Genomic DNA, 26653 nt, shown 5'->3' on the forward strand with positions numbered 1-26653 from the left:
AACATGGAAAACACTTCTCTGTGTCTCTCTGCCTCTGAAATAAAATGAAAATAAATTTCAAAAACGTTTTAATGGAAATAGTCATTAAGAAAAGTGTTATGAATTTCTCATTTTCTTTGCACCAATTATCTTGTAATTCCATTTTCCCGTGTACTTTTTAAGTGCCTTCTCATTTGTATTTACAATTTGTAAGACCTTCAGACAAATGTGATAAATGACACTGGGCTACAATTACCTAGTTCATCTCATTCAGACAAATTCTAATTTGAAAACATATTTTCAGAAAAACTGAAAAATAAAAGTAATTTTCTCTTTTCATTCCTTACACACTGAGGAGCAAATTTAAAAGCTAATGATTGGACTATCAAAATGTTAAGTAATTAGTATCTTCTCCATTAAAATTCATACTTACAATAGTGAACGTAGGAGGAAGAAGCCTTACCTGTTTTAGTAAATCAACTGCAAATGCTTGTTACAAAATGAAATATACAAAATAATCTGTGATTTTATTAACAACCACAAGCTTCACAAAAGGGAAAAGCAAACCTCCTAAAATATCCAGAACTCCCTGACTTGGTAATGGTTTCTATGCAGAGAACATCACTGAGCCTGTTAAACACTGAGAGGCCAGTACAGTGCCTCAACAGGTTAATTCTCCAGCTCCAAGTGCCAGCAGCCCATACAGGCACTGGCCAATATGCCAGCTGCTCTACTTCCCATCCAGCTCCCTGCCATGTGGCCTGGGAAAGCAGCGTGGGACAGGCCAAGGCCTTGGGAAACCCAGAAGAAGCTCCTGTCTCCTAGCTTCTGATTGGCGCAGCTCTGCTGGTGCAGCCATTTGGTGAATAAACCAGCAGATGGGAGATGTCCAAAAATCTGCCTTTCGAGTAAAAACTAAAATACTTAGTGTGTCCCTCACAAAAGTACAACCTACCTCAGAACTGAACTCTTCTACCCGTATGCTCCCCTGAAAAAAACAAACTGACCTCCTGGTATGCAGAAGCAGCCCTTTAAATTGAGCATAACACACAAATGCTTGGGATACTACCTTTATTAGAAGCACAGACAGCTGTGTTGGGTCAGGCCACCGAGCACCTTGATTTAAAGCTGTGTTGTCTGAAGACATCAATTACAATATGGATTTTTATTTTCCTCACTCATTCAACAAATATTTGAGCATTGCCGAATGTCAGGCATGGGCGACCCAGGGTCCACAGGAGGCTCCTGGCTTGTATGATGCTCACATCCCAGGAGGGCGGTATCACAGAAGGCCATGGCAGTGTGCTGTACAAGAGCATAGGGGGCCACCGACCCAGCCCTGGGACCTCCCAGAGACATTTGCAAGTCAGCACGAAGAAAAAAACACTCAGAAGAAGGGACCGGAAAGCAGTTCAGGCAGCAGGAACATTAGACTCCAAGGAAGGAGCTGCCTAAAATGGTTGGATCCACATGCCTGTGAAAACAGGGGTGCAGGAGACTGTGGAGGGCCATTCGGGGGTCGGCACTTGTATAGGAAGCCATGGTAGGACGCTGAGTGAGGGGGAAGTGTGACCTCAGCCTGTGGCAGTAATGGAAAGAAGCGAGGCCACTCAAGGGGGGAGTTAGGAGGCCAAATCAACAGGTCATGACAGCTGAGTGTGTGCTTCCTCTGTGACGGCCAGGGAGTGGGTAGAGGAGACCCGGGAGGCAGGCAGATACGAAGTGGGGGGTGGGGACCATGTTAAGAACTGCGTATGCAAGAAAACCAACCGCATTTTGATCACTACTGAAGCCAAGAGCGGGGCTGGAATGGCTTCTCAGAAACAAATGAAGCCGTGAGAAACACAGGCCTGGGAAGAACAAGATGCGTGCCGGCCCAGGGGAGGACGGGGCGCGGAACGCGAGTTAGCAGGAAATGGATAAGGAGTTTCAGTTATGGATCATGGATGAATTCTGGATCCAGATGGTGGTGATGATGGTGATGGTAATGATGAGGATACTTAAGGCCACTGATCTATGCACTTAAGATGGTTCAATGTTCTGTGTGTGTGCATAAATACAGATAAAGACATAATACATATGTGTATGCCTTACTAGTGTAAGAAAACTAAAGCTATTCCTGCGTTATTCATAGCCAGTAGAAATCATGGCAAATAATCAACGTACAGGATGACAACAAAGGAAGGGCAGGCGCACAGAACTCAGAGGGAAGGCCCAGGGCGTCGGCGGAGCACCTGCAGCGCTCAGCGAGGGGAGCTGAGAACAGTGACTAGGGGAGCAAGCGTGCAGCTGCCTCGCCTGTTGTGGAGCTAAACCCACTCGTTCTCAGCAGCCCGGAGATCCAGGGGAACCTCACACACCGCTGCTGGAGAAGGACGTCGAAAAGGCGCAGAGGGAGCAGGGAACACGTTAGCGTGGGCCAGAGGGAAAAGTAACAGATGGCTTTTTAAAACAAGACAAGGGCATCAGGCGTAATCAGCAAAACAATCAAATGAGTAAGATCCACACAGATTAAACAGCTTTTCATGCTGCTCACAGGATAAAAAGGATGGCTGGAAATTATTCTCTTCACCTCATGATTTTCAATTTGATTTGATTTATAAATGTAAAATTAATTTCCTTTAGGAAAACCTACAAGGAATTGATATGCAACAACTAGGTATCCTTGTTGATATTTTCAAAGCAGAAAAAATACAAAGTATTGCGATCTAAATAATTTCTTTACAGTGGGGCTGGCATCATGGAGCAGCAAGCTGAACCTCCACCTGTGGTACTGCCATCCTGTATGGACGCTAGTTCTGGCAGCTCCACTTCCCATCCAGCTCCCTGCTTGTGGCCTGGCAAAGCAACGGAGGATGGCTCAAGTCCTTGGGACCCTGCGGCCATGTAGGAGACCCAAAAGAAGCTCTTGGCTTCAGACAGCCCCACCAGCGATTTGAGGAGTAAACCAGCAGATGGAAGATCTCTCTGTCTCTCCTCCTCTCTCTCACTCTGGAACTCTGCCTTCCAAATAAAAATAAGTATCTTCAGTAATAAATAAAAATTTTTTTTCACTGTAATAACCACATGTTCAAAAAGTGTAAAATCTTAAGGCTATTATAGTTGCTGCTTTTTGGTACACGTCCAACAGAAGACATTCTCTCTTCGAGTTACATCCTGAAGATGCCAAACTCAGACTTCTGGATGGGAGCGTTGAGCGCAGCACTAATGCTCAGACCCACGACCAGCCTGGTGTCCGCCGGGTCAATGATGCCATCATCCCACAGCCTGGCAAAAGAACAGAAAGCGATGGTAATGAATTTGCCATCAAACCACCACTCAGGTAACACAGGTGTCAAGCTTTGTGCACTACGCTCTCACAACAGAAGAAGTGGTCAAGGGAAGGTAAAAAGAAAAAAAACATGCACGGCTTTTGTCTCAAGCCACCAACGAATGTCACAGAGATTAAGATGCTACAAACAGCTTACCGTGAGAACTCTCAAAGTGATCACCGGCCTACAAATATGCTTACTTATTTTGGGAAAAGTTCTCCTGTTCTCTTTTTGCCCACAACACTCTATAAATCAACCTGCTGTATTTCTGCCACTAATATGGAGAGACACAGGGATCCAGATAATAACCTCAAGTGAGGGACCAGCACTGCGGTACAGTAGGTTAAGCATTCGCTTGCAATGCCAGCGTCTCAAATCAGAGTGTCAGTTCAAGTCCCAGCTGCTCTGCTTGTGATCCAGCTTTCTACTAATGTGCCTGAGAGTCAGCAGATGAAGGCCCAAGGCGCTGGACCCATGCCACCCACACAGGAGACCAGGGTGTGGGCTCCTGGCGTCACCTCACGCATCAGTGGCTGTTGTGAACACTGGCGAGCGAGCCAGCGCATGGAAGGTCTCTGTCCCCTGTCTTCCCTGCTCGCTATATTGCTCTGCCTTTCAAATAAATAAATAAAGCTTAATTACTGAGTAGGATTCATTATATTTTGATGTAAAATACATTTTTACAATAGGAAAAATATGTACAGTCATAACTTTAAGTCACTGTCAAAGGAAGTTTTTTTTTTAAAAAAGATGTTTATTTAGTTGAAAAATGAGAAGTATTGCTTTCTAAAGGTTATTAATAGGTGGCAATTTTGCTTTCTGTAAACAAACTGCCTTCAATATCTGGCCGTGACATCAATTATTAAACTGTTCTTACGGTGACAGATATGAATCAAGCCTTTGCTCATAAAACATTCATCACAGGGACCCTGAAGTCACAAGGGCCGATGAGAAGACCTGTGATGGGTGCACTGCCCGTCCAGCCTCTCTCTGCAGCCTGAGCACCGTCAGCCAGCACACACAAGGAGGCAGGGGCTGGTTGACCACTCCCAAAGCAAGCACAGTTCCTTACGGGAGACACACCAACTGTGTTCCCAAAGCTCTGGAGAGAGCTTCTAAGCAAAGGCCTGATGAGGGAGGCTGCCAACAGCAGCTGGGCAGAGGGAGGCAGCACACACGGAGGGCCTGGCCCAGCTGACGGATGACCTCACTCTGCAAACACACAGAGCCTTGCCCAAGCCTAACTGCCCAGGTCGGGCAGTTTTACGTTCAGCCAATGCACTATGACTGAAGCAGGCCAGGGACTGTTAGCTCCTAACCAAGGACCTTAAAAGGTCGAGCAACTGCCAAGTTAACAAAAAACCTGGCTTTCAACATCGGTTTCCAAAGATAACCCCATCTGACCCATGTGATCTCCTGCCTTGAATGAGATCCCTAAAATCCTAAAGTAAGAAAATAATAAAGGATGTGATCTTTTTCTTTTTCTTGTTTTTTTTTTTTTAAAGATTTTATTATTATTGGAAAGCCGGATATACAGAGAGGAGGAGAGACAGAGAGGAAGATCTTCCATCCGATGATTCACTCCCCAAGTGAGCCGCAACGGGCCAGTGCACGCCAATCCGAAGCCGGGAACCTGGAACCTCTTCCAGGTCTCCCACGCAGGTGCAGGGTCCCAAAGCCTTGGGCCGTCCTCGACTGCTTTCCCAGGCCACAAGCAAGGAGCTGGATGGGAAGTGGAGCTGCTGGGATTAGAACCAGCGCCCATATGGGATCCCGGGGCTTTCAAGGCGAGGACTTTAGCCGCTAGGCCACGCCGCCGGGCCCAGGATGTGATCTTTTTCAAGAGGCGACTTGTCTTAGCCAGGAGTGAAGAACAAGTTAATATTGGCTCACCCACAATGCACTAGTTTCCACAGTTAATATTTCAACAGCCACTAGGAAAGTGGAGAGGCAGCTTTGTGGCTTGGGACACGTTCATACACCATATTAGTGCCTGGATTCAAATCCTGGCTCTGTTTCCAGTTCCGGCTTCCTGCCAAGGCTCTCCCTGTGTTGCAGCAGGTGATGTACTGAGTCCCTGTCACACACATGGAAGACCTGGAGAGTCCGAAGCTTCTGGATTCAGCCTGGCTACTGAAGGCATTTGGGGAGTGAATCAACGGATGGAAAATCTCTTAATCACCCACCACAGCACAGCCTGATCATAAGGCACAGTCCTTCCATCTGCCCAAGGGAAGTCAGGCTGCCCGACATCACAGGCGCCAAGAGAAGCCCAAAAGCACGGGCCAGCGAGGCTGCCGCTGGGCCAGCCAGCTCATCCGTTACCATGGAGATCTTGGCCACTGATCACCCTCTGGATGCACACAGTGAATACACTGAGTACTTGGACTAGCGGGTGTTCAAAACCCACTATGAGACATGACAGAGAGAGAGACAGACACAGGACTAGGACAAGAGGGCACAGTGGTAAACAGAAATCAGAACCAACTCCTGAGAGCCCAGCCTGTGGGCTACATGGCCCTGCCAGGCTCCAGACACCTGAAACTGGGGTGGCTCACGGGAGGAGCCAGGCCAGACGCTGGTGGTGGCTTCACAGCACAGGGAAGTCAGGGAGAGGACCCGCACGCCACCAGTACACAGCAAGCAGTCAATGGTGTGCGAGTGCACCCTGGGTCTGCATCCCGTGAGGCTGTGCCATCCCACCTACTCAGGTCCCCAAGACAGCGCCATGATACAGCCTGCTGTGCCGTCCCACCCACTTGGGTCCCCGTGAGATGGCCATGACACAACCTACAGGGCAAGGTCTGTTCTGGCTCCCACCTGGCGCTGGAGTAGTAGGGGTTCCCCTCCTCTTCGAACCTCCTGATGATGGGCTCCTTCAGGGCAGCTTCCTCAGCACTGGAGAGCTGCAAGAAAAGGACCCGGGCGTCAGGGAACTGCAGGGGGACAACGGGCCACAGGCATCCAAGCTGCATGCCTACCCTGAACAACCACAAGTGACAAGCAACAGAACACAACACGGAGGGAGTGCAGGGGAGGGATGCCATATCGGGTAGATAACCAGATCCCACTTGGGTGCAGGTTCGTGTCCTAGCTGCTCTACTTCCATTTTAGCTCCCTGTTTATGGCCTGGGAAAGCAGGGCTGTACACCTATGCGGGAGACTTGGGAAAGGTCCTAGGCCCCTGGCTTCAGCCTGGATCAGGTTTGGTTGCTGCAGCCATTTGGGGAGGGAACCAGCAGGTGGACAATCTGTCTCTCCCTTTTTTGCTGGCACTCTGCCTTCCAAATAAATAAAATAAGTCTTTAAAAAAAAAATTTTTTTTTTCATTTTAACAGTAGCCACATGCTGACTGGCCTGGTTCTCCACCTGCTGATGTTATTCAGGTCTCACTGGGTGACTGAGTTCTCCCACTCAAGGCCAACCAGAGAAAATGCAGTCAGCTGCTGTCAGCAGAACAGGCTAAGGCCTCCCCGACTGCACAGAACCAAGGATCACGCACCGCATCCGTGGGCACTCGCAGGAAGCCTACCAGCACTTAAAGTGCTCACACCAAAAGGACCCACAAGAAGCAGCTTTTTTTAAAAAAAGAGGCAGCAACTGTGTGAGCGAGCCACAGCTGCTGGTGAGCATGCTCTGAGCTGAGGCAGGAGGGAAAGGCACCAGTTACCTGCTTGCCCTCTCGTGCCTTTTGGTCCCTGGTTACAGTGGCTAACACGTTGGCTGCCTGCTCTCCTCCCATCACCGAGATGCGAGAATTAGGCCAGATGTAGAGAAACCGTGGGCTGCAGAGAAAGAAAAGGAAGAACAAGTTAATCACCTGAGTGATTAGAGGGCAGAGGGGGTGCGCAGGGCCCACGTCTGCCTTGTGAGCCGCAGGCTCTGCTTCCAGCTGCGCCGCCGTCACCTACAGAGCTTCCTGAAGGGACCTGCATGGACCCTCTTGCACACTGACCCCCTGCCGGGAGGGCTGAGCGTGGCTGTGGCCATCCGGGTCCCCAGGGGACTCTGGTGTCAAGTCTGGTGACACCTTTCAGCCGTGGCCACATCCCATTTCCCAGTCCTGCCATTGGTCCTGAGCGACCTGCGTATTTTTTAGCTTCACTGAGGGGTTATTAAACTCACTCAACCTTTTCAACCCAGATGGGACTCTGCTGATCCATCTCCCACTTGCTTTCTGTTATGTACTCGCCATTTTCCTTACCGTGCCACTAATCTAAGCTACGTGGTCATTCCCTTGATTTGCCAGCCTTCTCTTCCAGTACATACAATTACATAATCTGTTAACCTTTCATAAAACCAGCCCTTAACTACCAACACACAAGTCTTAATATGCAGTATTTTCACGATCAGCCATTACTGATGTGTCATGACTCCCACTGTAAATTTGTCCCAAACAGTGCCTTGAACACTACATTTAATCTCACCTGGTCCGACGACACCAATGGCAGTACAATGAACTCTTTCTGAAATGAACTCTTTCTGATTACACTGTTAGTGTGTTTCTTTCAGAAAGTACGGGGGCTACGACCCACCTGTACGCTCTGCCACACATCCCATAGTTCCCGGCTCCATAGGACCCCCCGATGATGACAGTTATCTTGGGCACATTGGCACAGGCTACTGCGGTCACCAACTTGGCCCCATCCTTGGCAATTCCTTCTGCTTCATAGTCTCTACCAACCATAAATCCTAGGAGGAAGAACGGAAACAGAGCCATAGGTGAGGAAAGATGTCCAGCCCACCCAGGTACCACAAGGACATCCTGCCTTCAATATTCTCTCACCCTGACCAAGTAGGAATGTGTGACCTCCGCTCCTTACAAAGTTTGCTTTTGAAGGTACAATAAAATGCCCCTCTGCTAACTCCTTACACCTGGCAGCACACACAGAGACATCTGAGCCACGCAAGGATGGCATCAGAGCAGTCATTTGATAATGAAAGAATGTGACATGCCCACTATGGAAGCAATACCGCACAGGCCAAGATGAGGGCTTCCGGATTCACTGACCTGGTTTGACAACATGGATTGTTCCTTCCAAAGCCAAGGTTTAAACTTTAATGAGATGAAGATTAATGTTTCATGGAGGCACTTGGTGTCCCTGACAGAGACTCAGTAGCAAGGTTAGAAAAATGGTGTCTTTCACTGTCATGGAGGGCTCTTCTACCTGTTTAGAGCCCACGCTGGAACTGCTCCAAGCTTTACTCCACACCTGGGGCACCTGGGGCACCTCCCGCTCCACCTGACAAACAGCAGGTCAACCTTCAGCTACCTCCCTCCCTGAGCAGCTTTCAGACAAAGGCCTTTCTTCCCCCCAGTCCCACAGCTTTGCACACCTCCAGTACTGGATGACTCGGACACTCTAGTGGATTCCCAGGGAGTATCAACCAGCACCAGCCGGGGCACCACAACCCCTGGCTGCCCGGACTGGACACACTCTGCCTCTGTCAGCCACCTGGAGATGATCATGCTTTCAAAAGGACAGGGAGAGGGCACCCAGCCTAGCTGGTAAGGCACTCCACCTCCCACACCGGAGTACCAAGGTTGGATGCCGAGCTCCATCTCCTGGTTCTAGTCCAGCTGGTGTAATGCCTCAAGTCATCGGGTCCCTGCCACTCATGCTGGGGATCTGAGCCGCACTCTCAGATCCTGGCCTTGGCCCTGGCCTTGCCCTGGCCACACGGGCACTGGGGATTGAACAGCGAATGAAAACAGGTCTCTTTGTCTATGTCTTCCTCATGCTCTCACCTTTCAAAATTAAGTAACAATAACAATAATAAAAGGAGAGTGAAACCACCTCAATCAATTTTTTTCAAATCCTCCTTCCCAGCTAAAAAAAAAAAAAAAAACACATCATCACTTGGCTGGCTCCTCGGCTCTGCGGACGAAACAAGCTGCTCAGCCCCTCCCAGCACACAGCCCTCCCCACACCAGCTCTTATTTCAGAGATGCCTGCTCTGTCGTGGCCAGCTGTAGCTGCTTTTCTCTGCTCCAGATTCAGCCAGAAGCCAACTGTACAACTCCACATAGAAATCTACAAAGGAGATGCTGCAAGGGTAAGCTTACAACGGGTAAGCTCAGCACAGGTCAAACAGAAGAAGACCGCAGGTGACTTCCAAGCTCTACACCATGTGGTTCATAATCCCCGGATCGTGACTCGGAAAAGGGCCACTGGCCTGAACCCCCACATCCAAGGGCAGCCATCTGCATAGCACTCCTTGCGAGCCTCAGCAAGTGCCCGCCAGGCACAAGACGAAGAGGAGTCCTCGCCGGTCTGACTTCCACCCCATGCACTGTCCAGAGCCCAACCCTCCCTCCTCGGGAAGCCTTGCCTGACCCCAACCCCAGGCAGTAAGAGTCTCTCCTCCCACTGCAGGCGAAACACTCGGCAGGCCAAACTCAAATCCAGTGATCTGGGTTCTACGTGCGCCCCAAGTAACCACACAGAGACAGGAAGGGAGGCCCATGACTTAGGGGCAAGCAGAGCCCTGGGAAAGAACCAGTGGGCCAGATGGCAGCCCCTGGCGAAGCTCAGGCTGTGCCCCGGCAGACGAGGGCCTATAGCTCTGCGGATGTGTGCAAAGGACAGGCCATCTGACTGTTCATGACTCTCAGAACTCAGAAACAGTCATGAGGAAACTGTGCACAACAGCCTCAAGATATTTAACATGCACAGAGCAAGTGTGTGAATCCTAAAGACACTCTCGAAAGCACGTTTCAGGGGCACGCAAAGCCGCTGCATGCAGGGACAGCATCCCGTCACGGACACCAGTCCAAGTCCCGGCTGCTCCACTTCCCATCCAGCTCCCTGTGACGCCTGGGAAGGCAGCAGAGCAAGGCTTGAGTGCCTGTACCTCTACACCACGTGGGAGACTCAGACGAAGCTGTGGACTCCTGGCTTCAGTCTGGTCCAGTCCTGGACATTATGGCCATTTGGGGATGGAACCAGCGGATAGAAGACCTCTCTCTCCCCATAACTCTGCCTTTCAAATAAAATACATCCTAAAGCAAGAAAGCAAACACGAAGAGCTCTAGGACTATGTGCTGTTTGGATGGTGCACAGCTCTGCGGTCAGATGCGCCAGCCCCTCGAGGCCGTGCAGCCCTGGCATCCAGGCAGCCCGCTCACTCAGCTGTTGTCTTACCAGTGATGTTCTGCAGGAAGAGCAGGGGAACATTCCTTTGGCAGCATAGCTGGATGAAGTGGGCACCCTGCAAATAAGCCACAGCAACCTCTTAAACGGGAGCTTGGGACTTTGCAGTCATCACGCACTTTACAAAGGCCATGCCTTGGGTCCAAGATGGGAAAAACTACAAGGCCTGGCTGTCTGACCGTGTTGTTGTCCACGGCACTGCCCCCTTTCCAGCAGGGCAGAGGACAGTGCATCTGTGCAGGACCACCCCATCGTGACACCACCAGCACCAGGCTACAGGGCACCTGTGTCATTTCAAGTCATGGCTGACTTCAGTCCAACATCCCAAAGAACAGCTGCAACTCAACTCCGAGGAAACATCTGCTGTTGGGGAGAATGGCTGATCTTTGTTACAAGGTAATCTTCCAGTTCACCGCTTTAGAAAAGATAGAATGCAAGCTCTTTCAGGATATCAAGATGATATTTACATTTTGATCACCATCTGAAATTCTCTCATGCACCAAGATCATAATGGAATATACCTCTCTATAGAGGCTGGCGTTGCGGCAGCTGAGCTAAGCCGCCACATGCTGTGCCAGCATCCCATACTGCAGTGCTGGTTTGAATCCTGCCTGCTCCACTTCACATCAGCTCCCTGCTAACATGTCTGAGAAGGCTGTGGACGATGTCACTAGACCTTGGGCTCCTGCTACCCACATGGGAGACCAGGACAAACGTCCAGGTTCCCAGCTTCAGCCAGGACCAGCCCCGACTGGCTGTGAGCACCAGCAGATGGCAAAATCTTCTCATTCCATGTCTCCCTCCCTGTCATTCTGCTTTTTGAGCAAATGGAACAAAGCTTTTACAAAACATTTATACATCCATCTCTTACCGTTATACCCCTCCCCAAACAAGGAAACATCAACAGGGTTGTGGAAAGAAATAGAGTGAAAACTACATTCAAGTATCAAAATAAACAGTATCTTTTAGCTCCATTTTGCCATCACCTTTCTGAAGTACCTTTGTGGCCTTCTAACCTTGACCTCAGGACACTGTTTAACAGTACAGCAATGCAGCTGTTCCTCTATTCTCTGAAGATTCTGTGCGTAAGCAAGCATCCATGAACTGTCTGTGTCTCACTCTCCTTCCAGAGCCTGTTACCTGTGTGGGAAAGCGCTGGACGGGCACGAAATCTCCAAGCAACCTTACTAGGACTGTGGACAAGGATGAGGAAACGACACAGACCTCCGGGGCTTACTGCAACAAATGAAATGTCAGGCTGAACCGAGCCTAGCTCCTCCCGGGTTTATATGTGCCAAGGGATAAAAGAAAGAAGAATAAAGACATAAGCCCAGGCAGAGTTGTCAGCTCCAGCCACATGTTGCCTCTGCTTAAATAAATACAGTAGAGGTGCGGTCAAAGTCACTATTTCAGGAATACTTACTATGTGGAAAAACACTCAGCATATGAATAAATGAAAATCAGAAAAACTTCTTTGTATATATATATATATATATATATGGCAATATGCATTTTAGTTTAAGAAGAAGAACAAAACTAAGGAAACAAAATGAAATGTTCCTAAGGTTGATTTCTGGTATGATTATGGCTTATTTTGCTTTTTAAATCACCGTGACTGTTTCCATTTCCTAAGTGAGCTGAGGGAACAATAACAAATAGCAGGACACAGAAGCCGATTTCATTGATAAACTATTTCACCAAAGAAAAATGCCTCCCAACGGGGGTTTGAGTAAGCATCCGTCATCTTCTTTACTTATGAAAACACCTTGGCAAAGAAGAACATGAATTGCACTTATCCCAGCTTCGGTAAAGCTGAGACAGGGACGTATGTGATCCAACAGGAAGTTGAACATTCACCGTCAGAGCTCCGGTGTGAAAGATGCACTGCTTTTGCATCTCTAAAAACACAAGTAGAATCCGGTGAGACTGAAGAAGGCACCGACAGGCGTCAGGAGGCGACGTCTCGGGACCGCAGGGACAGGACGCCTGCACCTCCTCCATGCACAGAGCACAAGACAATGAGACACTCAGGATGAATGCTCTCTACCCACAGTGTGGGCATGTGTAGGACCAGCTCTGTGGTGCCACCATGAGGCACCGCTTGGAGTCCCGGCTGCTCCACTTCTTGCTTTTTTTTTTTTTTAAGATTTTATTATTATTGGAAAGCCGGATATACAGAGAGGAGGAGAGACAGAGAGGAAGATCCTCCATCCGATGTTTCACTCCCCAAGTGAGCCGCAATGGGCTGGTACGCGCCAATCCGATGCCGGGAACCAGGAACCTCTTCCGGGTCTCCCACATGGGTGCAGGGTCCCAATGCATTGGGTCGTCCTCGACTGCTTTCCCAGGCCACAAGCAGGGAGCTGGATGGGAAGTGAAGCTGCCGGGATTAGAACCGGCTCCCATATGGTATCCCGAGGCGTTCAAGGCGAGGACTTTAGCCGCTAGGCCACGCGGCCGGGCTCATCAGCTGCTCCACTTCTGATCCAACTCCCTGCTAACGTGCCTGGGAAGGCAGCAGGAGACGGCCTGCACACTGGGCCCCTGCACCTACGAGGGAGACCCAGCAGAAGCTCCTGGCTCCCAGTTTCAGCTGCTGTGGCCATTTAGACAGTGAACTGACCAGCAGATGGAATATCTGTGTGTGTGTGTGTGTGTATCTCTCTGTAAATCCTTCAAATAAATAAATATTTTTAAAAGCATATAAACATGTGTTTCCTCTACAGAAACTACAAGTACCAAGGGGCCAGTGTTGTGTCAAGTAGATTAAGCCACCATCTGTAATTCTGGCATCCCTTATGGGTGCCAGTTCAAGTGCTGGCTGATCTCTAATCCAGCTCCCCGCTAATGTGCCTGGGAAAGGAGCAGAGATGACCCAAATCTTTGGGTCCTCGTACCCATGTGGGAGATGAGGAGCAGTGCCAGGTGCCTGGTTTCAAACTAGTCCAACCCTAGCAACTGCAGCAATTTGAGGAGAGAACCAGTGCATAAAAACACATACACACATTCTCTCTCTCTCTCTCTCTCTCTCTCTCTCTCTGCATGTCATTCTTTTAAATACATAAACCTTAAAAAAATAAAAAGAACAGCCATAAGGTGAAGATATGTATTTTTTAAATAATGCTTCAGCCAGCCCATCACACAGTGTTAAAGTCAACTACACAACAGTTTCAAAGCTTACACACACTCACAGACCTGTACGCAGTGTTCTGTTTGCACCTGCAGACACATTTTAAATACTCTGTGCAACAAAAACTTTGAATTCATGACTTGGCCTTGAAAGTTAATAGTGCTAAATTAAAACAGAAAATCCCAAAGCACTATGAACAGTACTTGCCTTTTTCGCAGACTCAGAAAAGAGAACTCCGTTGTTTCCAATGATTCCTACTGGGTATCCAAAAATGCGAGCAAATCCTCCAAACAAAATTCAAAAGGGTTATGCTTTTCACAGGGCTTTTAATTCACACACAAACACACACAAAAAAAGACATATTTGCACATTCTTTAATTTCAGGTCAAATTCTTCAAATCTGATTTCTGAAACAACATATTTTCAATTTATATGGTGGCCCAAGATTTAATACTCCCCCTAATAAAGAGTTCATCAAAAAAGACCCCAGGTCTGCAGGAACACGGGCAAGGACTGCAGCCATAGCCAAGGAACAGATGTCGGCTTCACCCACATCCAGCGACTTCTAAGATCAGATCAAACCTTAAGTAGACACGGTATAAAACCACTCAGGTCACAGTTTCTTATCCCTGCTGTAGTTCCTGGGTTAGGAGCGGGTAGCATCTCGTATGTCGTGATCTAAGCACACTGTCCCATTTGTTGGACTGGTTTGGTTACATGACTGACTGGGTATGTCATCCATCCGCTCATTCATGGAGCATTCATCTGAGAGCCTGGCATGTGCCAGACACCAGGAATATTCTGAAATGTCACAGACTGAAGCCAGTCAGTCATTTCAACTGTAGACCCAAGGGCCAGAACTCCTGGCCAGCTTGACTGAAAATGTTGTGGTAATGACAGGCCCTTCTAAAGGTCAAACCAGCAGGCAAAGGCAATGGAAGACAAAACAAACCAAACACCAGGCTGGAGCTGGCCACACGCAGGGCAGGCAATCCGGGTCAGCTGGAGGAACGAATCACTGTCCTTCCTCTGTCCCAGTGTCACACGGTTCGCACCAGCACCATAACACTCACACTGCACACACGCACACACCTGACCACACAGCTCACATTAGCACCATAACACTTGTGCTACACACACATGACCACATGGCTCACACCAGCACCGTAACACTTGTGCTACACACATGGCCACATGGCTCACACCAGCACCATAACACCTGTACTGCACACAGTGTGCACACATGACCACATGGCTCTCACAGCACCATAACACTTGTATTACATACATGTGTGCACATCTGACCACATGGCTCACACCTGCACCATAACACTTGTACTGCACACAAGCACACACATGATCACATAGCTCACACCAGCACCGTAACACTTGTACTGCACAGTGCACACACATGACCACATGGCTCACACCTGCACTGTAACACTTGTACTGCACACAGTGCGCACGCATGATCACATGGCTCACACCTGCACCGTAACACTTGTACTGCACACAAGTACATACATGTGCATACACAGGAGAAACGAGGCAGGGAGGGGAACCACCGTCTTGTGAGGCAGATACTTCAGAGCTACTGATCTGCAACCTGAACTTGACCAGCCAGATCTTCCCAGAGAGATTTTCAATTCCAAACATGGCTGATGGTTGGAGCCCGAGAACAGGCACGCTGGGCTTGGGAGAGGAGGGCAGAGAGCATAGGCTACTACGTCCCTATGGCTAGAAGCTGAGTCCAGCCAGACAGGTGCCTGGCAGATAGTCAAACACCACGGAGGAGACCTGAACAAGAAGAGAATGCTGAAAACCAAGAAGCCAGGCCACTGACTTTTCTTTATTTTTTTAAATTTGTTTTCTTTCAAAGGCAGAGAGAGAAAGGAACGAGATCTCATATAGTTTACTTTCCCCAAACGGCCAACAGCCAGTGGCCAACAGCCAACAGCCAATGGCCAACAGCCAACAGCCAATGGTCAGGGCTTGCCCAGACCAGGCTGAAGTCAGGAGCCAGGAGCTTTATACGGGTCTCCCCATGGGTGGCAAGGATCCAGGTACTTGGCCCATCACCTGCTGCCTCCCAGGGTGTGCGTCAGCAGGAATCAAGAGCCGGGCCATGACCCAGGCACTATAGTACAGGATGTGGGAGTCCCTACCAACAGCTTAACCACTGGGCTTTCTAAACTCGTGCTTTTTAAAGATTCGGGTTTTTTTTTCTTTATGCTGGTTTTGACTTGACTTATTATTATATTCAATGTGAAAAGGCAGAATATTGAGAGACCACCTAGGTTACTCTCTTTCAAAAATTCCAACCAAAAGCCTGTGTTGTTCATCCTAACTGGCACTGCCTTCCAGGGAGGAAGCCAGCAAGCCACCAGCCTTGCAGACCTAAGTGAAGTAGCTAGGCCTTCAGTCCAGGCTTGGCCATGACTGAGAGGCTCCAGGCATGGGCAGGGTCTGCCAAGCAGAACACATGTCCCCTACCAGACTAGGGATGCCAGGAGGAGGGTGGGCCTTCACCAACTGCCCAGCCCAAAATGCAGTTCCAGACAGTAACACAAAATGGCCTACACACTCAGGCCAGGGCTGAGACAGGACAAAACACAAGGACTTCAGACTTCTCGGCCTCAGAGAATCTTCTCGGAGCCCGCGCTGTGGCGTGGCAGGTAAAGCCTCTGCCTACAGCGCTGGCATGCCATATGGGTGCTGGTTTGAGTCCCAGCTACTCACTTCCCATCCAGCTCCCTGCTGATGTACCTGGGAAGCCAGTTAAAGATGCCCAAGTCCTCAGGCCGCAGCCCCCACACAGGAGACACAGAAGAAGCTCCTGGCTCCTGGTTTCAGCCCAGCCCGGCCCCGGCTGCTGCAGCCATTTGGTGAGTGAACCAATGAATGGAAGACCCCGCGCTCTCTGTCATAATCTCTCTCTCTCCCTCTCCGCCCCCACCTCTCTGTGATTCTTTCAAGTAAAATGAATTCATATTTTAAAAAACAGAAGACTTTGTTCTCCCCCCAACCCTCAGCCTTCATGCCTCCCACCATCTTCTTTTCACGACCCCCCACCTCCGCCACCTGCTTTTTCCCCTTTCCATCCCCTTCTGCTTCTTCCAGTCTGATTGTTGATACGCTACGGGGCCGGGGCAGCATGAGCCCTTCAAAGACACGGCATCTGACAAGGACAGAGAAAGCCGAGATGGCACGGAGCTGCGTGACTCCCACACAGTGAGGTTACTTCCTGGACTATCTGGTGCTGACAAATCCTGCCTATAGATCAGATGAAAAGCTCTTAATCGCTTAAACACCTAAAAACAGAAACATAAATTCCCGTCCCAGCATGAACCTTCTCTTGTTCACAAATCACACTGGAAGGAATTGTGCATCCTTAAGCCTCAGCATGTTCCGCCAATGCGGATCTTCACAGCTGTGCTTCCTCCCCTCTGTGTCTTGACAGGTTACCTTCAGATTAACCGTCATACTGTCAAGCTTTTTAGGACCAAGGAAAACCACAAAATTCCTCCTGTTATTTGTTCAAGGCGGATTCATACAGGTCTAGCCTGTTTCTAATCTTTTTCTCCAAAGGCCTACAGACTGAATACATGAGCTGACAGAATTGCAGCCGTGCCGCGCTGAACTGTCTGTACGCGGCGGCTTCAGACAGGCAGTTTGTAGATACTCTGTACGCAGGGCCAGTGAGAAGGTTTAACTCATTCTTGACCCTTCCAGGAGGCTCAACAACACGTTCAATCTCTGCTTAAATTGGAGACTCAAAGGAGGCAGCACCGAGGCTCTCAAAATGATTACAGCTACCTAGAGAAAAAGAACGCAACTAGGTCCTGCTCATCTTAGGATGTGCAACTTCGTATGCAGACAACGCCGCCCTATCTCCTCTCCACCAAGGCACTCGGCTCCAAGCGACCCTCCTAACACAGCCCCTCTAGAAGCCTGATGCGCATGCGTGTACTGCCTGCAGTCTCACAGCCCGAGCCGAGGCAGGCAGAGATCACACCGAAGCTGTGAGACATGACGGCACTCATTTCCAAGTGGCAGGAAATGTTCTCATGGCCAATTCTTCAGTGTCATACCTGTGACTAAGGTGTCCCCGTACAAGGCTTTGAACTCGTCGAATCTGCTTCCATCCACGATTCTGGCAATGACCTATGAGGAAAAACAACAGTGTCCTGGAGAAATTCAACTGCAATCAGGTTTCTGCATGGAAGCTATTTACAAGGAGGACAAATGCCCGGGGAAGCTGGCACCCTGTTTCAGCCTGCCCAGAACACTCTCATAGACTCTCACTCCGTGTAGGTAATGCCTCCAGTTCCCTCCGGGCGGCGATCTACCATCAAGCTACCTCTGAGCCCGACACCCAGAGCACACGCTCTGTGCAGGTCCTGGCATGTCACGGAACAGACCACCAGCACTACAGGCTGGCCAGCAGAGCTTTGGGGACAACCAGAACGACCTGGTGGAGGGCCAGGGATCCCTTCAGAAGGCGGGGCTCCACAGGGCGTGCAGTGAGAAGACACAGGCTCCAGGCTAGGATACCACCGAGCACATGGTGTCCCACAGCAAGCCACTGACCCCTCAAGTCCTGGTCTTACTCCTGGGGGCGAAGAGCCAGCAGCTGCCCAGCTCTTTCACGCAGAGCCGGGAGTCACAGGAGGCTGCCTTCAAACCTCCCTGGCTGCAGTCTCCTCTGTCAGAAACCAGAAATGCTGAGCCTGGCATGATAGCCTAGTGGTTAAAGTCCTCACCTTGAATGCGCTGGGATCCCATATGGGCACCAGTTCTAAGCCCGGCAGCTCCACTGTATCCAGCTCTCTGCTGTGGCCTGGGAAAGCAGTCGAGGATGGCCCAAAGTCTTGGCCTGTACTCATGTGGGAGACCTGGAGGAAGCTCCTGGCTCCTGGCTCCAGATCGGCACAGCACCAGCCGCTGTGGTCACTTGGGGAGTGAATCATCAGATGGAAGTTCTTTCTCTCTATCTCTCCTCCTCTATATATATCTGACTTTCTAATAAAAAGAAATAAATCTTTTTAAAAAAAAAAAAAACAAAGGCAGAATTAGAGAGAGAGAGAAGACAGAGGGAGAGATTTTCCATCCACTAGCTCACTCCTCAAACGCCAGAAAGGACTGGAGTAGGGCCAGTCCGGAGCCAGGAACCAGGAGCTTCTTCTGGGTCTCCCAAGCATGTGCAGAGGCCCAAGGACTTGGGCCATCCTCTGCTGCTTTTTCAGGACATAAGCAGGGAGCTGGATAGGAAGAGGAACAGCCCGGACTTGAACTGGCGCCCACAGGAGATGTCAGTGCCTCGGGTGGTGGATTAGCCTACTATGCTTCAATGCCAGCATACACACGTATACACCGAAATACCACATTCATCAATTCATTCCAAAACTACCGGCCCAGGGCTTCAGCATCTGGGACCCAACTACACAAAATGACTCATGAACTACTTTGAAAGACATGGGAAGGCATTTGTAACTTAAGCTGGAAAAAAGTAAAGTTTAAAATTTTACGTGTATTCTATATCAACTACATAAATATATACACATTATGCCAAAACATCAAAATATTGCCTGCTTTTGTTAGAAACTGAAATGATAAATAATTCTTTATTTTCTTTTTCATTTTTATATAATCACAACCAGTAAATGATAGCTTTGTACTCAAGGGAGAAAGGTAACCTAAAATGTTAAAAGGTTCTAACACAATCTGAAATAATTTCCTAATTTACAAATTATTCTGCCAGCCACAGAATAAAACACTACACGCACCACGCAAACACCAAAAATGGTCAGTCTGATTATAGGAGACTACATTGGCAATCAGTAACCATAGCAACATCTTCACCTATAATGATCCCAGTCTCAGCTAATGTCACATTGATCTAAAAGGGTATTTTTTCCCAACAACTTACTGATATTTTCCTGTTTCCTGAAATACGACACTGAGGGATTATTTGAAAATTTGGTGCAGCGCAGTGGCTCAACAGGCATCCCAGAGGGGTAGCAGTTAGTGTCCCGGCTGCTCCACTTCCCATCCAGCCCCTGCTAATGGCTTGGGAAAGCTGCAGAGGACGGCTCAAGCCCTCTGGCCCTTGCACCTGCACGGGGGACCCAGAAGAAGCTCCTGGTCCCCAGCTTCGGATCAGCTCATATTTGCCAACTGTGGTCATTTGGGGAGTGGAGCAGTGGATGCAAAATCTCACTCACTCTCTTTGTAAATTTTTCAAATGAAAACAAATCAATCTTTTACAAAAGAGAGAGAGTTGAAAATTATAAAGTTCTGGAACATCATTACACATGTCCACAGGAATATGGAATCCTATTTAGCAACAAACCAAGCTTTGTGGCTATGGCACAAAAACTTTCTGATCCTAACTAAGGGTGGCTTCCCCCTTCCCTTTTAGTGACTACTGTCCTAATAATACCTTCCCTATGGAAGACTACCTTTCCCACATACCTTGTTGCTTCCTGAGACCTCCATATGGGTATATCATGACAAAGTCAGCTTGAAACACAACACACAGACCCACAATATGGCTTACAGCACAGGCGTGCCCTCCTACACACCTCTCGGATCTCAAAGCTCCTCTTGAGGTTGGCGCCAACTATTCCATAGAGCTCATCGGCAGGAAACAGCGGCTCCTCGGAAGGCTCGATGGTCACCTGCAGGCATTCGGGGCAAATTCGTGGACCGGTGAAAGGCATGACTTCAAGGTGCCGTTAGTCAAGATGCACTTCAGGAAAACAAGAGCCAGAGGCACGCGCCCTACTCACATCCAGTTTCTTCTGGTAATTTAGATTCCTTACGACCTTCCTCGCCAAGTGGAGGGCATGCTGGTCATCCAGCGCGTAGTGGTCAGTGACGCCAGATGTTCTGAAGGAGGGAGCACAAGGAAATAACCAGAACTTGGTGAGAGCTGAACATCTTCTCCCATCTAAAGATAACAGCAAAGACACTTTCCCTACCAAAAAAAAAGGGGGGGGAGGATTTGCTTTTTTGAAACACACAGTTCACAGAGAGAGGGGGAGATGGCGACAGCTCTTTCATCTGCTGGTTCACTCCCCAAACAGCCACAATGGTTGGGGCTGGGCCCATCTAAAGCTGGGAACCTAACGCTTCTTCCTGGTCTCTCAGGTGGGTACAGGGTTTCAAGTACTTGGGCTATCTTCTGCTGCTTTCCCAGGCTTATTAGCAGGGAGCTGGATTGGAAGTGGAGCACCTGGGTCTCAGACAGGCATCCATATGGGATGCCAGCGTTGCAGGTGGAGGTTCAACCCGCTACACCACAATAACAGCCTCACCCAGACCTTTTCATAAGTGTCGTTCCATGGGATGACCAGCACGTCCCTAGGAAAACAGTGTCACCCTGCTTTTACAAACAGGGAAACTGAGGCATGCCTACACTAAGTGTCTCACCCCAGGGGAGTGTGCTCTAACAGGGAGCCTTCTAACTACGCCTTCCATTCTCCTGCCTTGGTCTTGCTGCCAGAGCATCCACTCAGTGCCCCTTCCGGGTGCCCTGAACAGCACTGAGTGTGAGGACACCCGCTATTGTTGACGGGGTGCTGGGGTCAGTACCCTGGGCATGCATCTGCCTGGTGTCCAGGGGCAACACCAGCCACAGGCTCTCATTTCTAAGAGACTGCTGACCCCTTACGTCCGAGGTTACACCTGCACACGAGCTGTCACAGGGAGCAAACAGAAAGGCTGGACGCAGTGTGCCCTGGGTCATGTGTGAGCTGGGAAGTGACGCGACGGTTCTGTGACAAGCACCAGCGCAGTGACTCAAGCATGGGCTATCTCGGCTCACCAGCTCTGTCTCAATGACAGCATCGGTTACCTACCACTCAGACGTCCCGTGATGCCCTGCTAAAGCAAAAACCTATACCTCAAAGAAGCAGAATTTTGGTTCATTGTATAAATAAGAACTAAACAGAGAAAAATCTAAGTTTCGACGTCATCACCCGTGGCACATGTCAGACCCCAGGACCATGCTTCCTCCTCTCTGTAGTCCCCCACAGCCCGGCAAGTCGCTTTCAGATATTTCTCAACTGACCACAGCCTTTAACCCCTTCCATCACATGCCAGCGGCACTGGCCACTCAGCCTACGCGGCAGTGCTGTGAGTCACAGGGTCAGAGGACACGGCTTCCACATCCATCAGCCTAGACAGCAGCTGCCTACCGTGATGGGCACGGCGGCCAAGGGAACACTGGATGAGACAGCAAGCACAGAGGTATCCTGTCGACTCGTCGGAAAGGCGTGAGCACGCATGCATAGTCACAAAGAGCAAGCAAGGCAACTAGTGACAACGTTTTATAACACCATTTCAAAAAAAAAAAAAAAGCCCTCCCAAATTCGTCACGCCCACTGCGTGCAGGTAGCTAGACCTAGAGCGGGGGACACAGGGGACAGGGTGCTCTGAGGCCACTGCCCTCCAGAGCTTCGTTTCACAGGGCGGAGTGGGGCTCGGCAACGCCAAGCAGCCTAAGCCACAAAGGGAATAACAGTGAGGCGAGCGAGACAAATTCCAGACTCTACAGCCCCAATCCGATCCAATAGCTACAGTTTAATGCTCTGAAACAGTCAGCATTTTTATAAAGACGATCACCCTTCCGACGTTATTTTCAGCATCTCACGCTGCCTGGTCACCCACCCACAACAGAGGTGCGCTCTGTCCCACGTCCCTAACTCACCCTCCTCTACCCTCAGGCTCCCCTCTCTCTGGGCTAGAAGATCCACGCCAGCCAGCAATCCCCACCATATCTCCGTGAAAGTCAGGCTCTGGCCCATTCTTGCGCTCACCAAAATACCAGGATACTGTGTGAACACAGGCAGCAGTCAGTCCCTGCCCGACTCCTCTCTGAATACCGGCCTTAATCTCTCTGCCTTCAGCTATACAATTATAAGCATGGGTGCTGGCATGGTGGCTTACAAGATGAATCTTCCACCCGCAACTGCCAGTATCCCACATGGCCCAGTCTGTGTCCCAGCTGCTCCGCTTCCAACTGAGTTCCCTGCGTATGGCCTGGGAAGACAGCAGAGGAGGGTCCAAGGCCTTGAAACCCTGTACCCACTTGGGAGGTACAGAGAAAGCTCTCAGCTCCTGGCTTCGGATCAGCGCAGCTCTGGCCAGGGCGGCCATTTGAAGAATGATGCAAGACCTCTCTTACTGTCTCTCCTTCTCTCTGTAAAAAGCTGCCTTTCAAATAAAATTAAATAAATAAATAATACATGAAAGTTTGGGACTGCTAGCATATTCGTCTTCCTCCTTTCTTCCTTCTCTTTGCCCAACCACACTATAAAACATGAGAGTAGGGGCTAATGCAATGGCTCAACTGGCTAACCCTCCACCTACAAGCACTGGCATCCCAAGCTGGTTTGTATCCGGCTGCTCCACTTCCACCCAGCTCCCTACTTGTGGCCTGGGAAAGCAGTAGAGGACCCTTGGGACGCTGCACTAGCGTGGGAGACCTGGAAGAAGCTCTTGGCTCCTACCTTCAGATTGGCTAACTTCTAGCCACTGCAACCGCTGGGGGGAGTGAACCAGCAGACAGAAGATGTTTCTCTCCCCTTCTCTCTGTAAATCTGCATTTCCAATATAAATAACTACATCTTTAAAAAAAAAAAAAAAAAAGAAGAAGGTATGAGCCTGGCCCGAACTTTTCCTCTAAGACTCCTAATACTTAGTCCAGTCCGTCCATCCACAGAGTGGAAGGAAGGAAGGAAGCCCTGCAGCAGGGGTCCCAGAGACAGCTAGCAAAGGGCACGGCCATGTTCCGACAGCTGCCCCCGGATCTTCCGCACAGCACTGCCTCCGAGCGCGCCATGCGGCAGAGGACGCATCATCACAGCCACTCAAGGCCAACCCGTCTGTGGTTCTTCTCCGCATGGTCCTGAGCCCTGTCCTCCAGTTAGTCACATCAAGGTGAGCTTACCTGGTCTCCTGGCGTGAAACTGCCTGCCCCACCAACGCACAGGACTCCAGGTAAGGGTCTCAGCTCCGACCAGGACTGCCTGCCCAGCAGTCGCTACCGCGAGGTCCTATGAGCATCTCTGACTTATCGCCAGGTCCAAAGGGCAAGCTTGACCTTCTGCCCATCTCCAAACCTGCTGCTCCTCCAGCAGTGCTCACTTGGTGTCGTCATCTCGGCCACTGACTTCCCCACGGACCTTTACACGTGACCCGTCCGCGCATCTCACCTCCACAACAAAACCCAGCCTGGTTAACCGTGGATGTGTAAAAATAAGTACAAAGCTGCCTCTCCAGTTCTCAGTGATGATGGACAAGCAGATGTTCCAGCTAACAGAGACAAGTCCAGTGCCAAGCGCTGAGCCGCAATGGCAGACCAGACCAGACAAACAGGGGCTGGGCCGGGCACGTGTAGCACTGGGCAGCAGAAATGTAAAACTGCATTTAAAGAAACAAAACAGCAGCACTGAAAAGAAACCCCTCGTTCCCGCTTCACCTGCAGTGAAGATCAGCTCCTCCGAGATCCTCAGCAGAGATCTCCTCTCCCGTCGCCGCCTTCACCTACAACAAGGACCAAAATCAGTGGGGAGACCGCACCGACGGAACTAGGCTGAAATAAGCACTCCTCCCAAGCGGACTATACCCGCACCCTCTTCCCCACAAAGCCAAAGTGCTTTCGCATCCCATCCCTAGCAAGCCTGGAGACACACTCCTGGGCCTACGGACAGAGGACTGGAGCCCAGAGTCATGGAGAAGTTGCCCGCGGTCCCTGAGCCACTGATGCAGCTTGACCAGAGTCTGGGCAGCTCTGAGCTGAAGGTTCAGTCCCTTGCTATGTCCTAGAGCCCTGACACCCGTGATCAAGACTCTGTGGGGGGGGGGGTGTGCGCACACCTACTCCTATCCCCTTCTCTGCTCCCTGGTACTTGTCATCACCTGAGCCTCCAAGTCCCACCCAAAGTCACCTGCAGCTTTCTTGTGGCACCAGCAGCCCATATGGATGCCAGTTTGTGACCAGGCTGCTTCACTCGCAGTCCTGCTCCCTGCTAAGGGACTGGAAGGGCAGTGGGAGAGGGCCAAGTGCTTGTGCTCCTGCACCCACGTGGGAGACCTGGCAAAGGCTCCTGACTTTGGATGGACCCAGCTCCGGCCACTGCAGCTACTGCAGGAGAGAACTAGTGGCTAGACTCGCTCTCTTTCTTCCTCTCTCTTAACTCCACCTCCTAAGACAGATAGATAAATACATAACCTTCTTAAAAGATGGCTTTTTCTTCACACAAAATGATTGCTTAAATGATGGATGTTAACCTAAAATATACCATACAAATTACTTCTTATTCATTACATCAAAAACTGTCTTAACTAAAATGTTTTTCCATAAGAGAAATGGAATTTTCACTTCTAATTTTTCTAAATTCTTACTTCTCTCCTTTCCAAAAAAAAAAAACAGTGTACAACTCAGTGCAGACAATAATTAGAAGAGGTGTCTGGATATTTACAGTTGCAGAGAGCAATAAGCAACAGAAATACTGTGTTTGTACTCACACGTGACATCAACTGAGAAAAATAATGATTTGCCATCAGTTATTATTTATGAAACACCCACAACAGGTTTGCTACCAGGAGAGGTGAAAAGACAAGAGCAGCGAAAATTAAAACAGTTCACTCTACCAAATAACAGGCTCAGAAGAGAAGAGGACAAAAGCTCCTTCGCACACGCACGTCGCACTGCCCTGCCTTCGCACACCACCCGCAGCCACTGCAGGCTGCAGCCACAGACGCCTACGCAGCCTCCCAGCCCTCGGCTCAGCGAGAGGCAGAATTTCAACTTCCCAGTGCCAGCACGCTGGCTCCACCAGCTAATTCTGTGGTATCCCACAGAATTGCTGCTTCCTGTCCACGCTGCTCCACTTCCCACCCAGCCCCCTGCCCACGGCCTGCGCAGGCAATAGAGGATGAAGGCCTTGGGACCCTGCGTTCCCGGGGGAGACCCAGAAGAAGCTCTAGGCTCCTGGCTTCGGATTGGCTCAGCTCTAGCCAGTGTGGTCATTTGGGAAGTGAACCAGAGGGTGGAAGATCTCTCCTTCTCTCTGTAAATCTGCCATTCCAATAAAAATACATAAATGTTAAAAAAAAAAAACAGACTTCCGATTCTCGCATAGATGCTGCTGCAGCTGCCTACTCATCTCTCGGGGTGTTGCACAGGCAGGCACTGAGCCAGCGCTGGCTCTCAAGCAACCCCAGGCTGCCTGGCGGGCCGCTGGGCTGCATCTTGCTAACAGGAAGCTCCTGCTGCAACACACCTGCTGCCTCTCAGACACAACCTTCTCTGACGCTACGTGCATTGGGTTAGGCACAGAAGGGCAGACACCATGCAAGACAGACGGACGGACAGCAGAGTGCTGGCGAGCAGGGCAGGGCAGGTGGTGAGCCCAGCTGCTGGGTTGGAGTGGAGAAAGACGGAAGGTCCTGACGGTGGCACAGCACATGAATCCACCCAAACCTACAGAGCTGTGGCCCGAGCAGTGTATTTTAGGCTGTAAAGTTTATACTTGATCACACTCTGGTAACCACCAGGAAGCAGTGCAAATGAATCTCACCATGGACATGCAGCTTCAGTCAAGATCATGTTCTTACCAAGGGAGGTCCTCCCAGGAAAATGGTGCCCTGTCTGCGGACAATGATGTTCTCATCAGCCATGGCGGGCACGTAGGCACCTCCCGCCGTACAGGAGCCCATGACCACCGCTATCTGGAATCCAAGCACAGGGACAACTCCATGAGAGGCAGTTCAAACAACGACAAGCACCGTGCCACATCCGCCATGCCATCAATGAGGCAGTGACCAGGTGATGGTACTAGCTGCTCCCACAGACTTCATACATCAGAGCTGTCCAACAAAGTTTCTTCATTTCCCGCATCAAAATATTTTGAGGGCCCAGCACAATAGCCTAGAAGTAAAAGCCCTCACCTCGGGCCTGGCGGCATGGCCTAGCAGCTAAAGTCCTCGCCTTGAACGTCCCGGGATCCCAGATGGGTGCCGGTTCTAATCCCGGCAGCTCCACTTCCCATCCAGCTCCCTGCTTGTGG

At 50.0% G+C, this 26653-nt stretch overlaps 1 protein-coding gene across 1 annotated transcript in view; it reads right to left on the reverse strand.

Moving 5' to 3' along the window:
* Window positions 1–3050: 3050 nt before the first annotated feature.
* The window catches only part of MCCC2 (methylcrotonyl-CoA carboxylase subunit 2), a 38316-nt gene continuing 14713 nt past the window's right edge, over window positions 3051–26653 (reverse strand). Inside the window, exons 7-17 of the mRNA XM_058656419.1 lie at window positions 26202–26315; window positions 24061–24125; window positions 20366–20465; window positions 20159–20254; window positions 17666–17738; window positions 13782–13858; window positions 10436–10502; window positions 7826–7982; window positions 6961–7075; window positions 6111–6196; window positions 3051–3246 (exon numbers count right to left, since the gene is read on the reverse strand). Of these exons, the coding sequence (XP_058512402.1) occupies window positions 3129–3246; window positions 6111–6196; window positions 6961–7075; window positions 7826–7982; window positions 10436–10502; window positions 13782–13858; window positions 17666–17738; window positions 20159–20254; window positions 20366–20465; window positions 24061–24125; window positions 26202–26315 (1068 nt within the window). The 3' untranslated portion in view covers window positions 3051–3128. The remainder of the gene's footprint in view (window positions 3247–6110; window positions 6197–6960; window positions 7076–7825; window positions 7983–10435; window positions 10503–13781; window positions 13859–17665; window positions 17739–20158; window positions 20255–20365; window positions 20466–24060; window positions 24126–26201; window positions 26316–26653) is intronic.

The sequence above is a fragment of the Ochotona princeps genome, chromosome 28 (assembly GCF_030435755.1).
Source record: "Ochotona princeps isolate mOchPri1 chromosome 28, mOchPri1.hap1, whole genome shotgun sequence".
Classification (NCBI taxonomy): domain Eukaryota; kingdom Metazoa; phylum Chordata; class Mammalia; order Lagomorpha; family Ochotonidae; genus Ochotona; species Ochotona princeps.